General features: G+C 35.2%; 2 protein-coding genes across 2 annotated transcripts; one reads left to right on the forward strand and one right to left on the reverse strand.

The window, feature by feature from the left end:
* The first annotated feature begins 2,626 nt into the window (after nt 1-2,626).
* Nucleotides 2,627-5,993, forward strand: LOC147400004 (growth-regulating factor 3-like). The gene is made up of 4 exons (XM_086445593.1): nt 2,627-3,183; nt 3,377-3,556; nt 3,954-4,263; nt 5,452-5,993. Exons 1-4 carry the CDS (start codon nt 2,997-2,999, stop codon nt 5,879-5,881), a joined length of 1,107 nt encoding a protein of 368 aa, XP_086301719.1. The 5' UTR covers nt 2,627-2,996; the 3' UTR covers nt 5,882-5,993.
* A 204-nt stretch (nt 5,994-6,197) lies between these two features.
* LOC147400005 (pleiotropic drug resistance protein 2-like) lies at nt 6,198-18,422 on the reverse strand. Its single transcript, XM_086445592.1, has 20 exons — nt 17,429-18,422; nt 17,199-17,319; nt 16,736-16,824; nt 16,523-16,607; nt 15,911-16,201; nt 15,720-15,810; nt 14,720-15,620; nt 14,436-14,596; nt 13,229-13,332; nt 12,169-12,334; nt 11,951-12,082; nt 11,377-11,525; nt 9,924-10,256; nt 9,523-9,813; nt 9,369-9,452; nt 9,019-9,152; nt 8,703-8,930; nt 7,891-8,062; nt 7,085-7,339; nt 6,198-6,577 (listed from the first exon to the last, which is right to left on the reverse strand). Exons 1-20 carry the CDS (start codon nt 17,806-17,808, stop codon nt 6,305-6,307), a joined length of 4,440 nt encoding a protein of 1,479 aa, XP_086301718.1. The 5' UTR covers nt 17,809-18,422; the 3' UTR covers nt 6,198-6,304.
* Between the last annotated feature and the right edge of the window lie 1,363 nt (nt 18,423-19,785).

The raw sequence follows: 19,785 nt of genomic DNA on the forward strand, positions 1-19,785 counted from the left end.
GAATTTTGATAATATAACACCATTTTTTATGCACGCCCCTTTCTCTCTCCTGTCAAAAAAAAAAAAAAATTCTAATCTAATGACCTTGTGACATTCAAAAACATGATCCAATGCAATGGAGTTGTAGAGGAAAAAATTATATGAACTTAAAAAAAAAAAAAAAAAAAAAAATATTTTCCACCCTTGAATTTTATTTTTAAATTTTGGTGCTCGATCGCCCTCTATTTTTCAACACTTGGATCAAGTTCAAAAAATAATTTATTTTTAATATATTTTTTTGAATATGAATATTTTCATGAAATCTAAATGGTTGTGTTGTTGGATTGTTAATGTGATATCATTTGCACCACATGTCAAACGTTTATTGGGTTGTGAGAAAACACTCAAGGGGCATGAGTCAAAAAAGGTGTTATATTATCAGCACTTTTTTTTATTTTATATATATAGGACAATAATAAGATCAAGTACACTTTCATCAGATTGAATTTTTAAAAGTAAAACAAACAATAAGATTTATAAACTTAGTGTAGCAGAGATAATGATACTAGAATGAATGAATGAGAGTGGAAAGAACACAAAATATAAACTAAGAAAATTGATTACAAAATTTAAATAATTCACCATAATGATTGAAAGAAAAAGTGAAAATGGATATAAAACATATACTTGAAATAAGAGAAATTAAGCGTGGGCATGACCTATCTTTCTGTCAAGAAAAAATATGGCGGACTAATTGATATTTATATCAGTTGATGAAAGAGCCCAATGCAAAAAAAAATGCATGTTGGGTCTTTGAAACAGTTCGAATCATTTCGATAATATTAAGTTTGATCTGTTTTACCGAGAAGGTCTACGGTTCGAGTCCGTATAGCCCTAATTGTTTAGATAAAGGAATAAATCACAAATTTTGAGATAATGATTTGAGGGTGGTAAATAAAATTTTGGGAGAAAGGATTATTCTTACCCTTTATTTTAATTTTAATTTGAAGAGGAAAAATGGTTTTCTTTGTAGTGTTTCCAGAATGAAACTTAAGAAAACATAAATGTTGAAAGGTGGTTGTTTTTGTTCTTCAGATTGTACTACTAGACATATAGGCCCACCTGTGAATTCATTAAATGAGTTCCTTTGAAATTGATGAGGATATGTCTCTAGGGTGGAAACTAATCAATTTATTTTTGCACAAATGAGACATCCCTTAGATCCTTAGCCTCCCCTTGTTTTTAATTCACTTTTAGGCCATCTCATCACTTTTTTCCATTTCTTTTTTCTCATTTATTTGGTCCCAAACACCCAGACCCAACCAAGAAGTGGACTAACTCATCATCAGGTCTCAACTTTTGGGTTCCTTGGAACACAAATATTCTTTCTTAATTCTTTCAAGAAATAAAGAACAGCTTGGCTGAGAAGCCAAGGCTCAGTGCCATCTCTCTCTCTCTCTCTTATTCATTTTGTTTGAAACTTTGAACGTCAATGGAAAAACTTGAGAGTTGCTATTGGCACTCTAACTTTTACTTATTACACTTTAATTAAATTAAAATAAAATAAAAAGGGTTAATCTTCATTTCGTGCATTGAATATAATGAAATTTCGATTTCGATACGTTGTTCATTATAATTCTCCAAACATGCTTTTATATTAATTCGTTGATTATAAAAATGATGAATTCATTAAAAAAGCATGTTTTGAAAATTATAATGAACAATGTACCGAAATTGGAATTTAGACATAAACTGAACACATTTTGGAAAATTTTTCAAATAAAAAATTAATGATTTAAAATAAATAAAAGTTGGAGTGGCAACATAAACTCTCTTATTTTTTATGAGTCGTGTTAGACTGACTTTGAAGCGTTAGACATTGTGTGACATGGAGGTGCATACAAAATCATAGATTTTTCACTTGTATCTCGAGAAAAGTATATGGTTCTATGCACATTCCATGTTAGTAATGTCTAACACAATGTCCTTCGCAATCATTTCAACATTTTCCTTTAAATTATATTGGAGTGGCTTTAAAATTTACATTGATTCATATTTTGTTGACGTCGACGTATGTAGGGAGATAGGAGTGAAAAACATCTATTATTCCACACTCACCTCTCTGTCTACAAAGTGTGAATTGATATAAATTTTCAAGTCACTCTAGTACAATTTTTATATTTTTATTAGTTGGATTTAAGATTTTATGAACCTAATCCTAAGACTTATTATAAAAACGGTGCACTAAAATGTACATGATGATTACATGATTGACGTGACAAGTGCACAGAACCGTAGAACTTTTACCTTGTGTATCCCGAAGATCTATGGTTATGAGCACTTGCCACGTCAACCGTTTATAAACTGCATACCTTCTAGTGCATCAATTTATCATGACTCTAATTTTAATTGTAAATAAGTGCTAAAGTTGTTTGAATATGTTATGATGTTTTGTAATTTTGAGATAATAATTTATTGAATGTGTGATGCTTTGTAACGTTAGAATCAAATTTTCCTAATATGCTTTACATTTATAATTGGTGTGTGATAAGTAAAAATTAGGATGTTAATAGCAGCTCTCGAAAGCTCGAGTAGCTACAAATGATAGGACATAGGACATTCAGCTACTTCTCTCCATGTCTTAAAGTCTCTTGTGACTCTTTTTCATTTCCAAAGCAGAGAGAGAGAGAGTGAGACTGCATTCTTTTGCTTTTGTTTTTGCAAGTATTTCTTTTTTTCTTGTCTCCTTTTTCCTCTCAACTGTCTTGTCTGACTCTCTCTCTTTCTAAGTGCCCTCAAGGCTTCTTCACTGGCCAAAAACAAACTTAACAGGCTTTCATATCAGAACAAATCAGTGTTTGCCAGTTCTCTATCCCTCTCTTACTCTCTACCTGCAAAGACCAGAGACCACAGAAATCTCTCTGAAAAAGCTTTGTCAAGCTTTCTCTCTCAGCACATTGACTAGTTATAACTATTAAACCAGCCAAAACCAACCCACTTAATCTTTCTCTCTATAGATGGACTACAAGCTAAAGGAATGGAGAAACCAGCCTCAGTCAGAGCATTCACATTCTGCAAAGATCCCAAGATTCCTCCTTGAACCATCTGGGTCTGCTCTTCCATTGTTTGTACCTGAATCCAACAATAAGATGGCTAACTTGTCAGTATTTCCAGATCCAGCTACAACTCCTTCTAGATTTGCCAGTAAGATATCTTTTTTTTTTTTTTTAACATTCTCTATATCTTCTGTGAACTGTGATAGAGAATTTGTTCTACATGTAGAAAGGTTCTCGATTGTTTCCAAGTTTGCATCTTTCTTTTGTTTCTTTTCTCTCTTTCTATCCTTTTCTTTGATGGGTTTTCTTTCTTTCTTTCTGGGTTTGTGTTTGTTTTGTAGGGGTGGGAGGTTTCTTTAGCTTAGCTCAGTGGCAAGAGCTTGAGTTGCAGGCTTTGATTTTCAAGTATATGTTGGCTGGGACAGCTGTTCCTGCTGAACTCATTCAACCTATAGAGAAAAGTTTTCTCAGTTCTCCTGCTTGTAATCTCCATCAACAATCTCACCATTTTCAACCAGCCAGTAAGTTTGGTTTCTTTTTTAGTTTCTATCTTCTCCTTTCTAACCTTTTCTGTACTTTTAAAATTTAAATTATGAAATGTGTTTCATTTAATTTATTCTATTGTATGTTGTTGGATCAATTTCCTCAACTTGTAGCAAAAAAAAAGCTTCCTTTTTTTTGGGTTATTTTTTATTAATCTTATTAGATTTTGACAGTTTTTCCCTCACATCACACAGTTTTGTACTTAATGGGTTCTTGATTTTTTCATTCTCAGACAAATGTGGCTCTGTTCATTCTCTCCAATATTTAATTTAATTTTTGTTTTTTTTTTTTTTTGAATTGTAGACTACTGCCTTGCCTTATTGGCTTTCTTGATTTCTTACTAATTTGAATGTTGGTCTCTAAATGTTTCCTTAGTGTTTCAATCTGGTTATTGGGGAAGAACAATTGTGGACCCAGAGCCCGATAGATGCCGAAGAACCGATGGAAAGAAGTGGAGATGTTCGAGGGACGTCGTGACCGGGCAAAAGTACTGCGAGCGACATGTTCATCGAGGCCGAAACCGTTCAAGAAAGCCTGTGGAAATCCCCACACAAGCCACATCAGGTGGTGCCCTGAAACCCACTAGCCCCATTGTGGCTTCGCCGATAACAGCAGTGTCAAGTGGAATAAATTTTGGTCTCTCCGACTCATCCCCATTGAGCCATCTTCTTCCCTTCAACCAAAGGTTTGAAAATTGAGATAACCCAACAGTTAATTTCTTCTTTAATTGCATTAATATGGTTTGATTTGTTGGAGAACAGAGAAAATTGGGTTGGTTCTTTGAGTGGAGTCCTTAGAATTTGGTGATTCCTCCACATTTGGATTCCAGTAAATTCTGCAAAATGGGTTGAACTGTGACAAAGTGGGTTTCTCTGTTGAATTCTCTTTTTCTACCAACAAAACCTATATTGTAGATTTGTAGTACTGTTTCTGGTTCTTTAATTTTATGGGCAATTAAATCTGGGGTCCCAATTGTAATAACAATTGGTTGACCTGTGAACAGTACATTTATATATGTACTGGGTAGGACCCAGTGTTTGATGGATTCCAGCTAGAAGATCTTGTTGGGTTATGTCTTCTATTCTTGTATATGGAGATTGTCGTGGATTCAACCCGGATCTTTTGATGATCCGTTAACGACCGCATGATTCGGCCCTGGACAAAATATTGGGCCCATTTGGTTTGGATTTGGATCTGACCCATTTAACCTCTTTGTAACCCCAAGTATATAAAGGGTAAGAGATGAAACCTTAAAGGGGGTGAGAAATATATGAGAGACGGAGAGAGAAATTGTAACCTAGTTCTTCTTTGATTAATATAGTGAAATCGCCGTTTTCACCCGTGGACATAGGTCAATGCTTTGACCGAACCACATATATCTTGTGTCTTGTAGATTTTTGTATTCTTGTTGATTTATACTTCGTATTATAGGGTTATTTTCTAACAGATCTCCAAGTCCAATTTTTCTTTTAAATGATAGAATGATCATAGCCATCCGATTTATTGACCTTCGAGAAGCACTGACAGATTAGGTTGTTAGAAATATGGTTTAAAATATTGGAATGTATTGGCCAATACATGTATCGATATCAGCTGAGACCAATACAAAACTTTGACCCAGAACATTGAATGTTTCACTAATGTATCCGTCGATATTGTGTAGGTTTTTTTGTTAAACGAAACATTCAATCGATAGGACATTTTAAACCTTCAATCATCTTAGCTATATGATCAATTGAGTTTGGAAATAAGTTTTGATTCTGCAGAAATTGATGGGTATTTTACCACTGTTTGTTTTGTTTCATGCAAATGTTTTCCATTCCTCAAACAACATTGGACCTTATGTTCTCTCTCTGTTGCTTCTGTCTTCTAGATCTTCAGAGAGTACACCTGGAATTGGAAGAACTCTGGAGAATCACATTGACAAAGTTTCTAGTGAGGGTGGTAATGCAGATGGTCGGATTCTCCGGCATTTCTTTGATGACTGGCCAAGATCACAACAAGAACCCAATATTGCTAACAGCAATGCCACTCCAGGAACTTCCACATGTCATTCCATTTCGGATTTCTCCCTAAAACTATCGACGGGCAATGTAGACGAGCTGTGCCCTCAAGAAGAGAATGTAGGAAGCGAGCAAAATCAGCTTAATTGGGGTGTAGGATGGGGGACCCAACAAGTGAGTTCAATGGGGGGTCCTCTTGCTGAGGCACTGCGATCATCGACGACAAATTCTTCTCCAACTAGTGTTCTCCATGAACTACGACATGGGTCTGGGTCTGAGACCAGTAGGATCAGTACTTGAAGAATTTAAGTTGATTTTTACACTTTAAACCTCAAGAACCTTGTTTGATGAATTGGTTCCATGGTTATTAAGCACTTCCCTTGCCTATTTCTTTGTGTAAAATAATTTTTTACTTGCTTTGTTTCTTTCTTTTATTCTTGGGTGTTTTTGGGGATGCTAACAATACACCTGATACAAACCAAAGTATCATCTAATACTCCAATTAACAACATCAGTAAATATCAAATCGTTCATGGCTAATCTTCACGAGGACTATAGTACAATAATAATTGCAGTATTAAAAGAAAGTATATGGTAACAATATCAAACCTGACTTATTATTATTATTATTACTACTACTTTTGTAATTAATTACACTTGGCTTTCATGTGAAAATCGCATATCCGATATTTATGTTGGTTGAACCCAAGTTTCTAGCTTTCATTATCTTCTTTGGAAGTTGAAGAACTTAATGCCATAAGCAAAGACGAAAAAGAAGATGAGGACGAAACCAACGTGGGCTGCTGCAACATATCCAAGAAAGTTGCTGTCGAAGCCCAGATACTCCTTCAGGAACATCTTCACTGTTATACTCACTTCCAGCCCTGGTATCTCAAGTGGATTGTTTTTGTCACCCAATTGAGAAGTCATGAGGCCGTAGATCGTCCAAGCAACAGGAGAACCCCAATAATACCACCTACACCATATTGGGATTTGCTGCAAAGGTTTAATGTGTCAGATGTTAGTACCAACAAAAGATCATGCATGCAGAGGTTAAGATGTATGACAAGTTTATTATTTATCACAACTAGTGCAACATTATATGGTACCTGTTAGACTGTAAATGTGAGCTACCAACAAGATTACATTGTAAATGATATACACAGTTGGGTGATGGTTTTACAACTTGGCCAAGTCTGATATAACTTGGGTCAGTCAAAATGGACTCAGGGTACTATGCAAGTTTTGTATTGTGAATTGGCCCCTTTGATGAGGCTAATAATCATTTCCCACAAACCAAATTTTTTGAAACCTCGGCTGGTTTTTGATACTTGGTTAAAGAATTTAAATGTCGAAGATGGATACAAAATGAGATTGTAGGATCTATTAATAGGGTTTATGACAGAAAAAAGCCAATCAGGTTTTGAGTATAAATATCTACTTTTCATTTAATTTTGAATATGTTTGAACCAATCTGAGAGGGTTGAGTTTGAGCTTACATACCGGTCTAGGGATGAGGTAACCAGCGAACAAATTCCAGAAGCTAAATAAAAAGGACATAACAATTGCAGCAATTTCACGGCCAGGAGTCAGAGCTACCACCATCATTCCATACATGGCAAAGTAGACAAAGCACATGAACATGTAGTAGTAGAACCACAGGAACTTGTCCACTTGCCAATGGAATCCGATCATAGAATAAAGAAGAAGAGTGTAAATAAAGGCTTGAATCGCAAGATATATCGTCTCAATGGCCACCTGCAGAGCAGAAGTTGTTTGGGATTAGTATTCTTATATTATATATATTGTAAATATAGAGGTTGAAAACCGAGAAGAATGTAACAATACACCAACAGAACCTAGGCAATAATGGTGCAGAAAATAAGGTCCATATATCTTGGTGTTGCAACACACAACCATGCTCCACAGCTGATATCCTAGGAGGGCCTACTATATGGTAGCTTTTGATCTAGTAGGGTTATTTTTTTAGGCCCACAGGTGGCTCTTTCCCTAGGTCTCCCTTTCTGATGTTTGAACACGAGATGTTTGATACTATTTGACAAGAACCTAACCAATACACCAAAATCAACTAGGCGATAATGGCACATAAGGTTAAGCTCTTATCCCCTGTTGAGTTTCTGAAATTAAGATAATATTTTAGGTTTTAATTGTTAAGTGTGTTATAGTTTGATCACATTTGATCAATCTAGGTACATCTTGAATGAACACAACCCATATTATGCCCTTAGCTGGCCAATTAGTTGAATACGTCCAGTGCTCTTGGAATAGAGTAATTCAGTTTCTCTTACCTGAGCAAATGCATAAGGCAATGCTGAATACATTCCTGCTGCTCTTTCACGGTAGAAGACGGTTCTCTCAATTGCCACAACAGACTGCACCACAGAAGCATTGTTGGCTCCGAGGAAAAAAGCAGCGGAAAATAAAGCTCCTATTAGATTCAGCACGTCTTGTAGTTTGTTCCTAAATGAAACAGCCTTGCAATTAATTTCAAATTTAAATACCCAAGTCTCTGATTGTGCAAGACTAGAATTTCTAACTCCAAAGTTTACATTTTAGAGCTCAAACAAACCATATATTTAGAATAAGACAACAAAATTTGACTGATGCGATGACAATGCATGAGGACACTTCAACTATTAAATAATATAGTGTTCTACTTTAAACAATAACCATTTTTTGTAACCTAATTTGGAAAGCCATGAATGCTCTAATTACCAAACTAATGAAAATCAATTTTACGTTCTTCACTCATCATTGGATGAATTGATAATATTTTTGCAATGACTAAGCATTTGGGTTCAGGGAAAAAGCTTTCAAGCTTTTGGATGAGAATTGATTAGTGGAATGGGATTTGTAGCCGCTAATAGTTAAGGTAATGATGAAAATGGTTAAAAGACTCAGATGCTTGTAATCATCTTATAGGATTGGATTTTTAACATGGGATGATATCACTTTGGTGATAGGATATATTTAACAATGGGACCTGACACAGTTGAATTAACAAAAGACATCGCTTTACAGAACAAGGGACATTTAGCATCTCATTTACTAGCAAAACTAAATCTACATCGATAGAAAAATAAGGAACTGCAAGACTTACGTTTGGTCGCCTTTACCCCAAAAGATGACACCAAATATAATACCAATGACAATTGTACTGAAGAATCGGATTGCATTATAACTTGGGTTCTTCCAGTATGACCAATGTTGTTTCCAAAAACAAGCCAAGCATTGAGTTTTAAAGCTTTGCGAGTACTTAGAAGGGAAGTAAAGATCCTTGGAACCGGGTACTGGAGAGCTTAGTTCTCTGATAAGTTCCTGATTTCTCCTGGAAAGGAATTAAGAGAAACGTGAGTACAGAAAGATAAGCAACCAGATAGAATTGTTAATTTTGCAGAGTACCAAATTCTACGTACTGGTAGAGGGTAGAATTGGTAAAAATTTCTGCAAAATCCACTCCAAGTTTAGCCTCGACAGAATCAGCACTGACTTCCAGCATCCATGTAGCAGGATTATAACCATCTATGATCTTGGGAACTCCTGGGATGGCCTGCAAAATTTTACAAATGTTAGAATACAGGTTTTTCCCTTAAAAGACCACACATAGATCCTTGAAACTTAAAGTTTATGATACATACCTCATAAGATTACTGAAAAAATATTTAGAAACTAATCCTCGAGACCAAGTTTGGTTAACAAATTAATAATTGGAAAGTTACTTCCAACAATAGATGGAACCAATCATAAATGGGAAAGTAATACTCACTTCAAAATATTCTATAAGCTTGAGAGAATTGAGACCAAGAGGGCCAGCATAAATGACTTGCCCTCCTCTCTTCATCAATAGTAGCTGCAAACAAAATGATATTAAGTTAAATAGAAGAAATACGATAAATAAAACCAACAACATTAAGTTCTACCTCATCAAAAGCTTCGAAAATATCTATGCTTGGTTGGTGAATTGTGCAGACAACAGTTCGTCCTGTATCCACTGTATTTCTCACTGTTCGCATAACAATAGCTGCAGCTCTAGCATCAAGGCCTGATGTTGGCTCATCCATGAAAATGATAGATGGATTAGCAACCAACTCTACAGCTATTGTAAGCCTCTTTCTCTGTTCAGTTGAAAGACCATCTATTCCAGGAAGGCCGACTAGGAAATCCTTCAATGGATTAAGCTCAACTAACTCCATAACTTCATCAACAAACATCTAAAACACAAATAAAAAACCATAATGCTATAACTTTTGTACAAAAAGATCATGATTATCATAGTCAACATAAAAGAAGAAATAAAAGATGGTTCCTGTGACTAACACACCTTTTGTGTTTCCTTATTCACTTTGGAATCAAGACGTAGCCAAGCTGAGTACACGAGAGATTCATATACGGTGACATGCGGTGAATGAATATCAGTTTGTTCACAATAACCGCTAACCCGAGCAAATGTTGCTTGGTTCTTTGGGTAACCAGAAATGTTGATACTTCCTTCAATGTACCCTCCAGTCTTCCTTCCTGCTAGCACATCCATCAAGGTAGTCTTCCCTGCGCCACTGATACCAACTAATGCTGTCAAAATTCCTGGTCTAAAAGCACCACTAACATCTTTTAGCAATTGGAGGCGGTCTTCTTCAATTCCTTGGCTCTTCATTTCCTGATGAAGGAAACAAATAGACAACCTAAGACTTATATGCATTGGGTTTCAAAACTATAATTCATTCCACATAACAGTATAACAGTTACCAACTAAACAATACACACCATCCGGTAATGTTAAAAGACCAACTATGCTTTATGGAGCTGAATATTAATAGATTGAGATAGGCAGAGTTGGAAAAATGGAAAGACCAATAAAGAAAAAATTAAAAATGAATACATTCATGCAAATAGAGTAGCTCCAATAGGAGACAACCTAAGCGAAAGTCAACTGAGATACGTTGAGTGTGTATTTTCCTCCACTCTCGGGTGTGTCATACCCCAGTTAAGCCCCATGACCCTCTTATATTCATGGTTATTCCCTTCTCCAACAGATCGGTCTTTTGGAGTAGTTGGTTGGTTAACAAGATGGATCTATCACTCGCAATGAAGGCCAATATTTGCCATAGTCAGAAGCAACATGCAAGTTGAAGGTTTTCAAAGGTGTGAGAAGATGACCTGAAATAACATGTTGAGGCAGTGAAAGGGGACGTAAACAGAGTTTCAAATTTTTTTTTTAAAAAAAAAAAAAAAAAAACCTCTAGACAATTGAATCGATGAAAAAGATTCATTCAGCTGACCAAAAATTTTTGAGACAAGGCTTTGGTGATGATGATCAACATTGGAAACTAAATCTAAGCTACCTCATCTGATGCTTGAAAATTTCAGTTAATCTAAGCTAACTACGGATTAATATTAATGTATCCTATGTTTTTTTATTATCAGAGGATCTTGAGAAGGAATATAATGAAAAAAGGGGGGATTTTAATGATTTTCAAAGACAAGAGTATGGTGTTCCCCAAGTTATAATCCTCTGGTCTAATCCTTCCGACTTGGATGCATTCGGTTTAGACTAGCGATTGAGTTAATCCATAGTTAACCACATAAAGAAGGAAATTAATATTTAATAATGAGACAATGCTTGACAATCTTTTGGATGAAAAATAGTTCCAACTATCATGCTGAAGAATCATGAGAAGGTTATTTTACTTTACGCTAATGCTTTGTAATTTAAATTAGGAAAGAACGAGAAATCTCTTGAAAAAAGCATCACTAAACACATGAAGTAAGTGACTTACAGCAGGCATATTGACATGGTAATTCACATGATTGAATGAAAGTGAAAGTGGCTGGAAAGGTAAAACCATTCCTCTTCTTGGCACATGTCCTTCAACATTTACACTTAATCTGGCACTCTCATTAGATTTCCTCACAGCCATATCAATACCTGTAATTCCGCACAACATCAGAAAAAACAATAAGAACAACGTAGTACAGGTTGTATTACAGAAACCAGATACAAAAACTAATGTAGTTCTTCATCTACCCATGTTGTAATTGATCAGGAAGTTTTAATGTGCAGTTAGTTACAGGTTAGACTTGATTAATGGCCCTTCTCTTCCTAGATCATATATTAAACAACCCATTTTCTCATGATCTTTCCTTTTGTGATAAAATTATAAATAGTAGCAATTGTGCATGAAATGGATGTACATCTCCTTTTAAATCTATTATCGTTGTTGGGATTTGGGATGGACTCCAAATTTTATTTTTACCATAGATTTTCTGATAATCTTGTGATCAAATGTCAGATAAAACTTCAAATTATTCTCAAGCCTTCAAACAAGAAAGGATGGATGGTGAATTTCAAACCTCCAGACATAGGAGTGGTGGATGCTGAACTGATGTCTGCAGTCTTTGAACTATGTTCTCTATTGGTGGATGACGCCACCTTTCTGTTCTCATCATACTCATCCACAATTACAGCTTTAGAGTCACTTAAAGCTGCAATTCAGTTGTAGGAAATTATTTAGCATACATATCTTATTTCATGACAGAAACCAAATTTGTAAATCAGGGTAGTGACTTACGATTCAAATAAGTTAGTGCTGCGATAAAACAAGCATTATAAATAATAGTTAATCCGAAGAGTGCTCCAATACATATCCAATACCAATACTCCTCCACGAACATGCCTCTAGCCCTCAGAAGCATCTTTCCAACTGTGGTTTCATGAATGCTGGGGTCAAATATGGGCTGTACCAGATAAAAAAAACCACAATCAAATGGGGACAATGTATTAAATTTCGATTTTGGTTAGTCTAGAAATGGAAATATTTCGGTCAGTGTGGAAATTAGTACAGTTTTTGGAAATGATAGAAATATTGAAGAAATGTTCATTGATCCTATTGGAAATGATAAAACAAGCATTAAAACACTCACATTAAGTCATCAAGATAAAATAAGAACCATATGGAGTGTGAAATTGAAGAACAACAACATTTTACTACTTGAAAATAAGAATAATAAGTTGCTTAACACATAAAACTTAAAACATTGAAATGAAGAAACTAATAAATTGCTTTCATGTGTTCTTATATTTCAAATTTTTTGAATAAGTTGCTAATGTATCCAACTAATTAAAACATTGCTAATTGCGTACGTGCTGATATAGAATTACTAATATGCTTAGAATACATTAGCATAAGATGAAGTAGTTCTTTCTAAAAGCAATTATATAGATTTTTTTTTTTTTCAAAAAAGAATATTTCGGTCGAAGTTTACTATTCCTCAAAATATTTTCATTGAAATATTGCACTTTCATACGTAAAATTTGATATTTCGGTCGAAATTCACTATTCGTCAAAAAAGTTCATGAAATAAATAGTGATTTCCACGAAATATGTGGAAAAAGAATCCGTAGGTTAAATTTAATGTCGGAACTTGGGGAGATGGAAATATTTTGGTATATTCCGAGGAAATATGTCAAAATTTTATACTATGAACATGGATAATGACTTGTCTCAAAAGATCGAAAAATGCTAGGTCTGCAAAAGCTTAAAAGTTATATGTATATAACAACATATGATAAAATGATGATATTCAAACTAACAAACCAGAAATCATTGTCAAACTATAATGAGATCTTACAGTGCTCCATCTTTTATCAAGAAATTCATTGATTGATATGGCGTTCTGTCCATACATCATAGGAGAAGCATAATATCCCCATTTCATCCATGGAGCAATGTCATCTGTAGGAATAGAGAAAAAAAAAAAAAGCTGCTTAGATTCACATGAAAGAACCATTATTTACCGATTGGGAGATTACAGAGACAGCTTCCTTAACTTATATCTTATATTCCTATGCTCTCTCCACCCAACGGGAAGATTCCTTAACCTGGGCAGGCAGTTGGGATGGTGTGTATTCAGTTACTTCGTTCTACTCACTTCTTGAGGAGCCTTTAGTTGAACCTGGTTCTAAACTTCTAATCCCGCTTTTCAGTTCCCTTTGATCCCTTCCAAAGTGTCATTTTTCTTGCGGGTGGATGCGTTAGACAAGTTACTAACTAGTGATGGGTTGTTCTTGTGGACTTTTGTTTCCTTTGTAAGTCAAGTGGGGAAACAGTTGATCATATCCTTCTCCATTGTGAGGTTGCCCATGTAGTGTGGTCCTATTTCCTAACCTTGTTTAATATGTCTCGGTGCATTCCTCGTTCTGTTAGAGGGATGTTGGAAATTTGGAAGTCCACAGCTGTTTCGGGAAAAAGAAAGGATTGTTTGGAACTTCATAACCCCAGCCATTTGTTGGAGCTTATGGAAAGAAAGGAACGAATGAACCTTCCAAGGGAAGGAACAATCTACCAAGGAGTAATTTTTAATATTATTGGCTTCGTGTTCTACTGGTGTAAACAATTCAAAGATTTTAGAGGTTTTCTCTTTGTAGACTTTTTGTATAGGTGGGATCTAGTTTGTAAGGGTGAGTTGTGTTAGTAAGTTGTTTGCTTTTTTAGGACATCTTGTCCTTGAATTATAAAAAAATTCACTTTTCAACTTCTTGGATAGACAACAACTTCTTTCAACCATCAAAATATAACTTAGGATCCAATAGGGTGTCAAGTTCCTATAAAATAAGTTAGGCATCTACATGACACGCTTTAGTTGGTGTTTAAAACACCTTGGGCTCCTAATCAAGAAATTCACGCAGTCCCATGTGTTTATTTCTTAATCATCAAATTCCAATGTGTTTATTTCCTAATCGTCGAATTGTGCCATGTAGACTCCATTGGTATCTGTAGAAATGGGACACCCTATGGGATCTCGACTCTCAATTGTAGTGAAGAAAAAACCTGCCAACCTTTTGCAACGATGAAGCCTCCAAGCACAAAAACCATTAGAAGGGTGAAGATACCAAGTGTGTGTGCAACAACGTCTGTTCTTCCTACTGCTGCAATGAACCGAAAGAGAGCGAGAGCCACATGGTGTACACCAATGAATGCCAAGAACTGCCGAAAAAACCTGAATATGTTGAGAAGTGTAAAAAAAAAAGATATTTTGGATCATATGCCAACATCAAAAATATAATTGAATGAAAAGACATTCACTTGTATGGTATGTCGTATGAAGTTCCATTACATTTACCTGCTCGCGGCGGGAGCAAACCCAATCGTGTAATACGTAAAAGTGACCCATATCCCTGCTTCCATAACTGAGATGGGGATCCGAAGGAGACAAATTGGTAACCCAAAAGCCCATGCAGGGTAAAACAACAAATCTCTCTGTTTATAAAACACAGGGAGCCTTAAAAGAGTCATTGCAAGCTCCGCCATTCCATTAAACATCACATTAACCAGACTGAAAAATAATGCTCCATAGTATTTTCCTCCATGAGCTACTTGACCATGCTTCATCTCTGTTCTTAAGAACACCGTGATTGCAATTATTGACATGATTGTTATCTGGGTAGTTTTGAATATGAATATTAAAGAACTACGCTTCATTAACAACCACTCCCTAGAGAAGCATGCCTTGAAGAGTTCCCAATTCGAGATGCCATACTTGTCTCTTTCTAAGGCAGCCGGATGGGCTTTGGATTTATCGTAAGGAATTCTAAGATCTTCTGAAAGTTTTTGACCAATGTGGAAAGATGTGAAAGATTGCATGAATTCAACTGCTGATATGTATCGGTAAGGTTGGTTTTTGTCAAACCAGTACTGTTCTTGGTCTTTCATTGAAGTTACCTCTTGCAAGAAATCTGCAACTCCTTTCCTTTCAGGGCATTTGAAGCCCATGTATTCAAAAAACTCAAGGACATTCTCACGTGAACCTTGGTAGACAATCTGACCCTCTGAAAGTAGGATAATGTCATCAAATAGTTCGAATGTCTCGGGTGCGGGTTGTAGAAGAGATATGATCATGGTTACATCCATGACATGAACCATCTGTCTCATGAACCTCACAATCTGAAAAGTCGTGGAACTATCAAGTCCAGTTGATATATCATCCATTAAGAGAGCTTTCGCTGGTCCAACCAACATCTCTCCTGCATTTGGAAAACCACAAACTTGAGTACTAAACTAACAACAAATTTCAAAATCCTTGACACAATGCTTGTAATACACACACACACACACACACATACCAGTAGTGACACGCTTCTTTTGTCCACCAGAGATGCCTCTTCTCATTGCATCACCAACCATAATATCCGCACACATATCCAATCCAAGTATCTATTAAAGAACCCTTACAAGTAAGACTACTTTGCCAAAGTTGGATTGTTAAAAATGAAACACAGAAAACAAATTGAATTTGGGGGGGAGGAAAACAAACCTTGAGAACATAATCAGTAACTAGACTAGTTTCTTGGCCTTCCATTGATGTCACTTTCATGAAAGCGTCGATCTCAGGATCTGGTTTAATCCCTGCTTCCTTCTCTCGTCTGGATAATTCTGCCATCATGTGGTATCTAATTCCCACACCCAAGCAGCGTCCCGAGAAATCCAATGTCTCTCTAACCGTCATCTCACCATAGTGAAGATCATGTGGACTGATATAAGCACATGTTCTCTGAGGTACAAATTCTGACAATTCATGACCACAGTAAGTGATGTTTCCAGTTACCTGTTGATTGTTCCAAGTTATTAACAAATAGAAGATAACTCATATAGACCTATAGGCATATATGAAAACACACACACTTGGAGAAGAAAACATACTAACAAAGTTTTGGATTTTGGTAATTATCTGTAGGGGTTCAATTCAGAAAAGTTTCATGAAAAAATCAGGAAATATACAAATAATATTTTTTGTGTTTCTTACCAAAACCATTCATCTTTAACCTCCATAAAAATCCTTTATTGTTCTTGATATTTAAATATTGAAAAAATTAATCAGCTAGTCCCTAAATAGTAGAATTTTACGAATTTTTGACTATGGACATACCCTTAGCTTCTTATCAAGCTTCCCTGAAAGCGCCTGCAACAGAGTAGTTTTTCCAGAGCCAGGAGGCCCAAGTAGAAGAGTCATCCTGAAAATAACTAAATTAATAAATCGAGAACGCTATTTTAATAGAATTGTGCAAGAAACATAATTAAAACTGTGGATTGAGTACTAATGTAACGAAATGGAAACAAGTCTTCAACTTCATGAACGTACTTTGAAGGTTTCACTATTCCACTCACGCCCTGAAGTATCTTGTTAATCCTTTTCTTGGATGGGGAGAGATGAACAGATCCAAGAAATGCCTGTATTGACAATAATACATTTAAAATTAAAACTAAAATAAGTATAAATTCATTTATGCAAAATCAATAAGCTTTCCAATTCAATTAATTAACTTAAAATCTAATCTAATTATAGAAAACCAAGATATTAAGAAGATATTGTGTACAAAATTTTACAATTTATTTTGATCAACAATTTAATCACGGAACGTCCCATTCAAATTTCACCAAACTACTACCAATCCCCAGACATTATTTTTAACTGTCCTCTCCAAAATTTCCAACTAACAATAACAAAGTTCAAATTCTTTTTTCTTCCTTTAAATTCCCTTCTTTCTTCATTAAAAAACCTAAAATTAGAATAAAGATAATTTCATTATATCTTTAAAAATTACCTCTATTATGTTCAAAGTGGAATTGAGAAGAGTAGGAAGTGCCCTGCTCCCAACATATGCATCTGCCTCTATTGATAAGTTCTCAAACCGGATTTCAATCTTAGGAATCTCAATTCCGACCCTATTTGATTCAAAATTATTAACAAAACAAACATTCCTAGAAATTAAAAATAATAAAAATAAAACATATATACTCTGTATACATGTTTGAGAGAGATAGAGAGAGAGACCTATCGGTCCGATCCCTGAGCAAACGAAGAAATCGCTCGTTGTCTTCTTCGACGGCCTTGAGAATGCTCTCTAAGAGCTGTTTCTTATCTCTTACACCGAGCTTGGTAACATCAACCTCTTCGTGATGAACCGCTCCATTATCAAGTACTTGTGTCAAAATTCCTTTACGCATCCGATCATAAGTCGGTAATCTCTCGATAGCTGCCCATTTCAATTCCTCTTCATCATCGTCATCTCGTCGGCTCCTCTGGAAAACATCGGGCGAAGCGGACAAATAAACGTCACGAAAGCTCGGTGTACGCCAACTTCTCCGACTACTCATCGATCTGGATAGACTTCTCCGACTACTCATCGATCTGGATAGATCATCTGCTGCCATTGTAACCTGATTGAACTGAATTTTTGCTACAAAGGATTGAATCTCTCCACAATTCACGCAATCCACACTGTCGGTGATTAATATATAAAGATTTCTAATTTAAAAAAAAAAAAAAAACTAAAAGTAGGAGAAACTTTGATGTAATTAAAGAAAGATTTGCAAGCAGAACGTGATTTTTTTAAGGAAACTGCGGCTGTGATTCGATTGAATCTGGATTCTTTATCTGGCACTCGAATTATCGTAAAAAATCAATCCGAATCAGTTTTTTTTTTTTTTTCTCAATTAGAGTCTAATCTGAATCGATCTATCTCTAAATCTCAACAAATTCAAATTATAGTGAAAGAAATCAATCTGAACAAGTATTTCTCGATTCAAGTCCAGAAATGTCGAAATTCTTTTTCAGATAATGACTGCTCTAAAGTGAATTTCAGAGAAAAATGTTGGAGAGTTTTTCGAATCTTTCACCATCTCTTGGAGATGAAAACTGAGGTTTTAGGGTTTTCAGATTGCTATATATAGAGAAAACCTTCAGTTGGTGAAGTAGGAGCAGGTTTTAGAGTTTAGACAGTACTGAAGAATTGAATAGAGGGAGTGACTGTGAGAGACAGAGAGATAAGAGCCAATACTCGGAATGTTGTTTAAGTCCATTTATTCCCGCGGTTTTTTTAAATTAGGTAAATATTCCAGAGTCGTGCTGGGGTGACTCACGATTTATTGTGATTCTCACAATTCTGACGTGGACATGAATACATAACTGTAGATGGTTTTTACTCGTATCGCAAGGAAACACATCTATGGTTATGTGCACATCCTATGTTAGAACTGTGAGAATGGCAGTAAATTCTTTTAGTCATTTCAGCATTTTCTAATATTCCATGGTTTTAAAACTCGGTTTCTTGTCTCTTCTCATCTAGACCCAATACCGAGTCATCTCAGATGAGTTTTTCGATACGTTTGAGTCGTCTCATTCAAAAAATCAAAAAATTGAACATGAATCCTAAATCTCGGTAAAAAAAGTGACTTTGTGAGTTGGTCTCGTTCAACTCTGATACCGAGCTAACTCCGGCGATACGTCTTGGTCTCGAACGAGTTTTAAAACCATGAAATATTCACGAAATCAATATTAATAAATAAAAAAAGTGATTTTTCGTATGTGATGCGTTTTTTCGTTTACAGTGATTTATGTTTAGATTTTGGAGAAATTATTGAAAGACCCCTTTTAGAAGATAGTCCTTAAGTTTTGCTCGATAGTTTTCTTAATGGTCCCTCATTATTGGTGAACTCACCGCTTTTTTTTTTTATTTACTATTAAATTCACCACTTTTTATTATTGTCGAAATTGACATTTTTTTATGTAGTGTCGAGTTCACCACTTTTTATTTATTATCAAACTTGACGCTTTTAATTATTGTCGAGTTCACCAATTTTTAAATAAAAAATAATAAACTTGACACTAGTAAAACCCACTCATTTTCAATTTTCAAGTTTTTCAATTAAAATACATGGAAAGATCGACTAAAAACTTGAGATAACGACTTGTTTAGATGATTTCAACCCAAAAAAATCATTCTTGAGATAACGACTTGTTTAGATGATTTCAACCCAAAAAAAACCATTCTTAGTCGATTTTCATCTAAAAACTAAGAAAAAAAAAGTTAAAAAACCCTAGGGTTTTTACATACATTTTCAAAATGTTTGAAAAAATCCTTGAATATGGCTTCTTCTTCTTTCTTAAATCCTTTTCGACGAAATGAAGTCTCTGAAACTCGATCGAGATATCAAAAATTAAAATTTTGGATGAAAATGATGAGTTCGAATAGTTAGGACATTCAATCGTAAGAAATATGAGAGATGAGGTCCAGAGACCATTTAGAAAAAAAAGTTTACTAAATGTCCTACCAAACTACCTTCGAAAAAACCGTGGGCTATTTAGAAAAAAATCCTTCCGCGAGGGTCCTTCAAGTAATTTTTCCTTAG

Source organism: Akebia trifoliata, chromosome 6, assembly GCF_017979445.1.
Source record: "Akebia trifoliata isolate Shusen 1 chromosome 6, ASM1797944v1, whole genome shotgun sequence".
Taxonomy (NCBI): domain Eukaryota; kingdom Viridiplantae; phylum Streptophyta; class Magnoliopsida; order Ranunculales; family Lardizabalaceae; genus Akebia; species Akebia trifoliata.

Excerpts from the sequence above, each read along its gene's own strand:
- LOC147400004 (XM_086445593.1), top strand. The coding sequence starts at position 2,997 with ATGGACTACAAGCTAAAGGAATGGAGAAACCAGCCTCAGTCAGAGCAT. Across the intron at positions 3,184-3,376 it reads AACTCCTTCTAGATTTGCCA|GGGTGGGAGGTTTCTTTAGC; the intron begins GTAAGATATCTT and ends TTTGTTTTGTAG. Across the intron at positions 4,264-5,451 it reads CTTCTTCCCTTCAACCAAAG|ATCTTCAGAGAGTACACCTG; the intron begins GTTTGAAAATTG and ends TCTGTCTTCTAG.
- LOC147400005 (XM_086445592.1), bottom strand. The coding sequence starts at position 17,808 with ATGGCAGCAGATGATCTATCCAGATCGATGAGTAGTCGGAGAAGTCTA. Across the intron at positions 10,257-11,376 it reads ACCATGTCAATATGCCTGCT|GAAATGAAGAGCCAAGGAAT; the intron begins GTAAGTCACTTA and ends TTCCTTCATCAG. Across the intron at positions 8,063-8,702 it reads TGGGGTAAAGGCGACCAAAC|GAACAAACTACAAGACGTGC; the intron begins GTAAGTCTTGCA and ends TGTTTCATTTAG.